The sequence below is a fragment of the Gavia stellata genome, chromosome 16 (genome assembly GCF_030936135.1).
Source record: "Gavia stellata isolate bGavSte3 chromosome 16, bGavSte3.hap2, whole genome shotgun sequence".
NCBI classification, from domain to species: domain Eukaryota; kingdom Metazoa; phylum Chordata; class Aves; order Gaviiformes; family Gaviidae; genus Gavia; species Gavia stellata.
In genome coordinates this window covers 5,321,539-5,329,558 of record NC_082609.1, presented here as the reverse complement: position 1 = coordinate 5,329,558, position 8,020 = coordinate 5,321,539, and the positions used below count along the sequence as shown (strand labels likewise).

The following is an 8,020-nucleotide window of genomic DNA, read 5'->3' as shown; positions in this document are numbered from 1 at the left end:
TGGAGTCTCCATGGTGGCTCAGATGACCTGGGAGGTACGAAGGTCTGTGGGATATGCAGGAGAAACTGAGGTTTAGCTGTCTAGGAATCCCTGCATCACTGGAGCCGGGTGGTACGTGTCAGGGCACGCGTACGTTTGCAGTGCGCTTGGCCCTTTCAGTGTGGAGGCTGAACTCTGAGAACATGATTTTGAGCGAATACATGAACTGTATGAGGTCACTCACACGGCAGTTGGGAAAGGACGGTGGACAGGAGGACACCAGGTCAAGTAAAGTTTGGTCTTTCTGTAGTATCAGAGGAGACATTTCTATCTTCAAGAGATGGGTATATATATTTTAAAGGTGTTTTCCTTGCATTAATCAACCAGTCAGAAGCGCAAATGAAGAGGAAGCTGTTGGGCGATAATTGAGTTGCGTCAGCGACTGATTTTGCCTACTGATCTGCTCACATCTTAAAGACCCTCGTCTCCTTCTGCTGAAAGAAGTAGTGACTTCTTTCTTTGATCTCTTCCTTGGCCTACTTGTCTGTCTTGCTTTCAGGGAGAGAAAGTGAGCCGTAAACAAGCGTTCTATTTTCTTTGTTATCCATTGAGGCCATAATTAGCTCCTCTTAATTTTTTTTCCTTTTTGCTGTAAATTATTAAGGGTCTATAAAACTCTCATGGGTTCTTTTCTACATGAAACAGATATTAATTTATCTTGGGAAGGGCCACATGGTTTTCACAATAAGTGGTAGGCAAAATATATTTTTGAATTTCCTGTAATTGTGTGGAGCTTGCACACGGCCTCTGGGAAGAGGCTTTTTTTTTTTTTGATAGAGTAGGATGTTTGTTTATTTTAAATCCACAAATATTTCAGTGACATTATGGGCATACTCTCTTTTCTAAAACTAGACAAAATGATTGTGTCTGTTCGTGCATTGAGATAAATGAATGTAAATACATGACATCTTTCCCTGTAGGTGGTTGTCAAGCATGGGCATATAATATTCCTGTCATATTAATAAGTTACTCTTAATAGACTTGGCTAGAACAGAAAAAAAAATCGAGTTTAAGAAAAATCAGATTTCTATATTGCAAGTATTAATCTTACTGGTTAATGATAATTATAGCCTTTGAGACTAAAGCATGAAAACTTGGCCCGCTGACAGAAATGAGGCCAGAATTTTACTAGCAGTGTTAATCTCTGGAGTTGACACCATCTGAAGAGGAAAAAGGCAGAATCAGAGTTTACTTTGTGCTGAAATGTTCAGCCTCTCTGGACTTCGTCTGGGGCTGTAGTTAACTAATCTTCCACCGCAGTCAATGTTAGGCTTGTGAGTCTCCCAGGTTGCATTTCCATGGTGTTTGATCTGAATTGGGGGATGTCGCAGTTCTGCTTCCTCCCTCGTGCCAGCACCAGCACTCATGGGATCGTGCAACAAACTGTTTCAGAAAGCTGAGGCAGCTAAAAACTAAGCCCTTTTTCATGATAAAGTTATTTTTGGCTGTCTCAGTTCTCTTAAGTGGATCGCTGTGTATGTTTGCTCAGTCATCAGGGCTGGCACGTGGGAGAAGGCAGGATCTCATGGCTGGAGGGCTGGAGCGCTGCAGTCCCAGCACAGATCACTTCAGACAACCGTGGAACTACATCCTGACACGGTGCCTAATACAAAACTGTAACCACCGGGTCAGGAGGATCGGAATATTCAGTATACACCTTTATAAAGGCTCCCAGGATTGGTATGGGAAGGAAGACTTACACTCTTTTCCCTGAGCAGGGGACCAGTAAGGTGTCTGACAGGGAATCCAGCATATGAGCTTGCTGGAAACCAGACGGTCTGATAGGCATTTTTTATTAACCCAGTCCCCAAACCCTCTGATTTCCAGTACACTGATCTGGCTTTCCCATCTGTGACTCAGGAGGGTAAGGTGACTTGTGACTGTGAGGTTTGGTGGCAATGTTCTTGGATGGTGTGGAGAATAAAATAGCACAGACGATAGGTTTTTGAAAGCCAAGGGCTGGGATATAAACCAGGTATTACATAAGGGACTGCAAGGAAGATCTTTGCAGGTCAAATACTTTATTTGGAGGTGCAGCTCTTAAGTGTCTGACAAATACTGCGACAGTCAGAAATAATACTCTCAACCTGTGCTAACTGGTAGAGGTAATAAGATCCTTTCATAGGAACAGCGTCCTGAAAAATTTTGGAAAACAACTGTGGAATTATCATCATAGATGAGACAAGACGGACCTGCTTTTCAGGATCTAGTGCCTGAAAAAGCAAAGCAAGGGAAAACAAGGAACAGAGCAAACAGGGAGAGGTGCCCAAACAGAAGAGGAACTGTCATCATCTGAGTAGAGCCCACAGTATACCAGCATATACATTTACTTAACGAAGAGGGGGAGTGGGTTGAGTACACTACATACGGATGCTTTAACACTTCGTGAGTTCTTGAGGCTTGTGCTCACTTTAATATATTTGATCGTATGGTTATTTTTTCAAAGATTGTCTCAATGTTTAAATGGAAACTTTTATCTCATTGTGGAAATACTGAACAGGGAAGAAGTTACCTGAAGAAGTTGAGAAATTGCCTTCGCTGAAGGTTTTCGAAACAGATTAGACAAGTATCTGTGAGGAGGACTAAGTTAACATGAGTTTCAGAAGCTGTGTGGTGCGGGTGCTAACATGCCCCGTGAAATGTGAACTGACCTTTTCACCTTCAAAGAAAATTCCACCACAAAAATCGTTCTGAGCTCCTAGATTATTTCCAATGTAAACCCCAGTGGGTGTAAGACAAAAAAGAAAAAATCCTGTTTCGGATGAAAACTTCAGTATGTTGAAAATAGTGCTGCAGTCTTCAAGCTGACAATGTTTAAGGTACTATTAAAGTAAAAAAAGGAAAGGGAATACGTCTCACCGTTAGTCATTTCACAGGGCTTGCACACCTTTCAACAGCTCTGATTGTTTCTCTAAGAAAATACCTCCTTTGTAGAGCTAAGGAGAGATGTAAGGGTGAGAAGAGGAGGCAGTGAGAGGGTTGGAAAGAGGATTGGGAAACGGGGGAGGAAACTGTAGCAGGAAAAGTGAGGCAGAATCACAGAATCACTACGGTTGGAAAAGACCTGTAAGATCATCAAGACCAGCCATTAACCCACCACCACCGTGCCCATTAAACCACGTCCCGCAGTGCCCCAGAGAACAGACTGGGTAGCTGGGAGCAGGTTGGAAAGGGGAAAACGGACACAAATGAGGGAGGAAGATCCAACTAACGCCAAGAGGGAGCAGGCAGGAACTGGACAAAGCGGAACGGGGAAATCCCCCGCAGAGGGACTCGCTGCCTCTCAGGAACACGCTGCCCGTGTTGCCGTAAAGCCGGGGAAGGCGAGCGAGCCGGAGGGGGCAGCGGCCCCGACCCCCCCTCCACCCGCGCCCCTCAGGCCGGGAACAATAGCGAGGCCCTGTGCGGAAGGAGGGAGGGAGGGAGGGGACGTGCGAGGAGCGCCCGGGGCATCGCTCGGGTGACGCTGCGGGGAAATGGCCCTCCGGGGGGGCGGTGGGAGGCGCGCGGCGCGGCCGCCTAACGGTCAGCGTTTCAAACGCTCCCGCGCGAGCTGCCCGCGGACCCTCCGCCCGCTGCCCCCGCCCGCGGGGCGGGGCCGGCGGGGAGAAAGCGCGCGGCCGGGCCGGAGGAGGCCCATTGGCTCACGTCCGCTGGCTTGACGCATTGGCGCAGCCCGGGCCGGTCCCCGTCCCGCCCCTTCTCTCGGCGCGCGCGGAGGATGCACGGCATGGCCGGCCGTTACAGCGCAACTCTATTGGCTGCCCGCCGTGTCTGTCACCGGCGGACCCCGGGCCTTTTGCCGACGCGCGGCGGAGGTCGCGCCCTCCGATTAGTCTTCGAGCTCGTCGATCGCGGTCGGAGCCCCGCCCCCAAAGGTGAGTCGCGGGCGGCCCCGGCGGCGCGCTCTCATTGGCTGCGCCTGCGTGGGGGGCGTGCGCGGCGGCGGCGGGGCGGGCGGGGCTCCCAGCGTCCCCTTTGTGTGGGCACCAGTCGCCGGCCGAGCTCTTGAGAAGTAGCAGCCGCCATTTTGTGCGTGCCTGTGTTTTCCCCCACCCCCACCCCCCGTTCTGCGGGAGCGGCGGCAGCCGGGACGCCCCGTCTCTTCTGCTGGTCAGGTGAGGCGAAGCGAAGGCGTTGGGCCAGGCCGAGGGAGCCATCGCCGGCGGCTGCCGCAGCCGTGAGGTCGCGCTGTTCGCAGCAAGCGAGGGGGAAGAAGCGGCAAGACGGAGAAGGGGGGGAAGAAACCTTCGGAGCTGCCCCCCAACAGGAGGAGGAGTCTCGGCGCCAGGCCCAGGCGCAGCCCCGGCACCGGCGGCAGCATGGAGAACTCGCAGCTATGCAAGCTGTTCATCGGCGGCCTGAACGTGCAGACCACGGAGGCCGGGCTGCGGGAGCACTTCGCGGCCTACGGTACCCTCACCGACTGCGTGGTGGTGCTCAACCCGCAGACCAAGCGCTCCCGCTGCTTTGGCTTCGTCACCTACTCGGCGGTGGAGGAGGCCGACGCCGCCATGGCCGCCTCCCCCCACGCCGTGGACGGGAACGCGGTGGAGCTGAAGCGGGCCGTGTCCCGGGAGGACTCGGCCAAACCGGGGGCTCACGCTAAGGTGAAGAAGCTCTTTGTGGGCGGCCTCAAAGGGGACGTAGGCGAAGGGGACCTGGTGCAGCATTTCAGCCAGTTCGGCCCCGTGGAGAAGGCCGAGATCATCGCCGACAAACAGAGCGGGAAGAAGCGCGGCTTCGGCTTCGTCTATTTCCAGAACCACGACGCCGCCGACAAGGCGGCCGTGGTCAAGTTCCACCCGATCCAGGGCCACCGCGTGGAGGTCAAGAAGGCCGTGCCCAAGGAGGACATCCAGTCGGGCGGGGGAGGCGGCGGCTCTTCCAGGCCCTCCCGGGGAGGCAGAGGAGGAGGAAGGGGTCGGGGCGGCGGCGGATCCGGCAACCGGGATCACAACGGCCTTTCCAAAGGAGGCGGCGGTTACAATAGCTACGGCGGCTACGGTGGAGGAGGCGGCGGCGGCGGCGGTTACGGCTCCTATGGCAGCGGCTCCTACGGAGGCGGCGGCGGAGGGGGAGGCGGCGACTACGGCAACGGGTACGGCGGGTTCGGCAGCTACAGCCAGCACCAGTCCTCCTACGGCCCCATGAAGAGCGGCGGAGGAGGTGGAGGAGGGGGCGGCAACTGGGGGGGCCGCAGTAACAGTGGACCGTACAGAGGAGGCTATGGTGGGGGAGGCTACGGGGGCGGCTCTTTCTGAGCTGGAGCGCCCATACCCATTGGGGGGTGGCGTGGAGAGCCCTCCCGTTGATACGGGGCAGCTTCTAAATGGTTTCTCCCCTCATTCGCCGAAGGGCAGCTCCTTTTAAATGCCCCCCCGCTGTGGGGGCAGCTCCTGAATGCCCCCTGGGGGTCGCCTCTGCTGCCTGTGCCACTTCGTTCTCTCTGAAGATGGACTGGGCCCCACATACACATACTTTGTGTTACAGTCATTGATGGACTCTATTTTTTTATTATTACTTGGACCTTGGTCGTTTTTATACTAGCAACGAAAAATGTCTTGTTTTAATTTGTTTTTTGGGGGTACGGGGTGGGAAGTGTCTTGCTGATCTGGAGTAAAAACTGGGGAGGGTTACGGGGGAATTTCCTTTGTTGTAAGGACTCGATACCTGGCTACTACATTTTTTTCTACAAAGTCTACTCGGATCCCATGACTGAAATTAACATTTCTGTAAAGGAGGAAAAAAAATCGTTTTTACGTTTTTTATTTTTTAAATAAATCATTGTGTTCATTGACCTTTACATGTCTAATTTTTTTTCCTAGGATCCATTCCGTACGGTTTTAAGGCTTTTCTAGGTTTGAAGCAAGTGTTCCTCTGCTTTAAAATCTCTGTGTACTTAGAGTAAGTATTTTATTGCCAGTAAAGGTCCTAACTGACTTTTTTGCTGCCCCCTTAGTGGATTTATTGGTTTTCAGACACTCGACAGAGAAATTTTTGAAGTACTGATCCGTGGATGTGGTCTGTTTTTTAAATATTTGTTCTCACTTATGCAGTTTGTGTGCATCCACCATCTTGTACTAGGCATTTTGATGTGCTGACATGGTTGGTCAGTTTTTTCTATAGGACTTTTCCATCAGCGTATGTACTGTGTAGTTTTGAAGAAATAGTTTGTGTTAAGCATGTGCTTCATTCATATAAAATGTTCAGAATTTCCAATTGCTTAGTTTCCAAGTCCTCTTATCGGTTTGTCTGTGTATGATTCCTTCCAGGAAAGGGTCGACATTTATCCCTTCTATTAAACGCATACTTGTTTTCGTAGTACCGGGTTAACAGACTTTTCACTCTGAACTATTGTCCTTCGTTAAAGTTCCCCGAGAATCTCTGGCAGCACCATCTACCGACAGGATGGCAGCCCCTTGCTGCAGGCTTCGTTACAGCAGGAGTAAAATTGGTTCGCTAACAATTGTACTAGACTTTTGAAAGTTATTTTATGCCACTAGATGACTGGTGTAGAATGCAATGACATCTGCATGTGAATAAAGATGGGCTCCATGAGTACTGACTGGAAAAAAGGAATGGATTTGCAATACCTGCCTCAGCACGTATTCTTTTTTTAAAAATAATTGCAATTGCCCGTATTTCAAAGAGCGATAATCTAAACTACATGGGCAAAGTGCTACGATAAATGAGCCAGCTAAGTGTACCAGTAACATAGCTGCCAGTTGTAAAGCAAAAATATCTGTGTAGTCTGCTTGATTAACAAATGTATATTTGTAGCCCTTTCACGCAATAGAATTAAAGTTTGTTGTTTATTAAAAAGCATAATGTTTTAGGGGAAAACTGCCTTCCTGCATAGAAATATAGAATAGCAACGTTTATGGGTTTATGGATATCAAATAAAGATTTGAATTCCTTATATGCTTGAGTGAGAGTATGTATGATACGGGGCATGGATTTAAAAAGTACAAAGTTATTTTGACTTCAGGTTTCTAAGCACTTAGTCTTTAATGCTGATGCTTTATGGGACTGCATCTTAAAAGCTTGATTTTTGCTTTGCTCCAGATATGCAAGATACTAGGCATGTAATTCCTGCTGGTTCCAGGGGAAAGTAAACATCTAGGGCTTTGTGCTTCTGGGCTGAAGGATTTTGCATGAAATTTCAAGGTATTGTCAGTCTTTGATGTCAATCTAACCTGATGCTGATTTTAGTTGAAATGAGTCTTTTTGTTGCTATTGGAAGTAAAACTAGCATCAACTTAATTACCTACATAAGCTGAAATAAACAGGACAACCTTTTGGTATCATCAGGATTTAAACCAAGAGCGGAGTTTCCTCTTGATTGTGGTAATTTATGGCTCTTACAGTGAAACTGGTTCTCCTTGGCTTCACTTTTATAAATAGGTTCCAAGTAACTTGCTATTTGCAATTATAGTGTGATTTTTTTTTTTATCTCAAAAGCTTGTTAGCCTCTGTTGTGAACCAGTAGCACTGATATGTTGTTGAAAGTGCAAGTCATTTTGGAGAAGTATTTGTAAAACACTGCAAGTACCAGCTCTTGTTGGTGGTTGGTTTTATTTCAGTTCACTGGGCTTGAAGTTTTTTACTTTACCGTTGCACTTTAAAACTGTGTTGGACAGTCATCCTTGAACTTCACTTGAAGCACGGCTTTCCTTTCTGTAGCTGAAATTAACTACCGAGTTGTAGGTCTTGTGTTAGTTTGGGCGTATGATTTAGTTTCTTGTAATGGTGAATTGCCTTAACCTTATCAAGGGACAGCCTGGTTTTGAAAGAAGTAGTTAAATTCACTTCTGTGATGCGGCTTGTCATTTGACTTGCAGGTAAAGATTTGTGCACCAGCTATAGCTTTATGGTATTTTCGTGTGTTAACGTGCCATGAAAGAATGTGTTGATACTAGAAACAAGGTTTTTAAAAGGGTGACTTGGTGTGTGAAATCTGACAGTTTTGCCAAGCTGT

The 8,020-nt window shown here is 48.8% G+C and overlaps 1 protein-coding gene across 1 annotated transcript; it reads left to right on the top strand.

Annotated features, from left to right (window-relative positions):
- Nucleotides 1-4,069: 4,069 nt before the first annotated feature.
- Nucleotides 4,070-6,916, top strand: HNRNPA0 (heterogeneous nuclear ribonucleoprotein A0). Its single transcript, XM_059825290.1, has one exon. The coding sequence runs from the start codon at nucleotides 4,362-4,364 to the stop codon at nucleotides 5,301-5,303; it is 942 nt and encodes a 313-aa protein (XP_059681273.1). The 5' UTR covers nucleotides 4,070-4,361; the 3' UTR covers nucleotides 5,304-6,916.
- The last annotated feature ends 1,104 nt before the right edge of the window (nucleotides 6,917-8,020 follow it).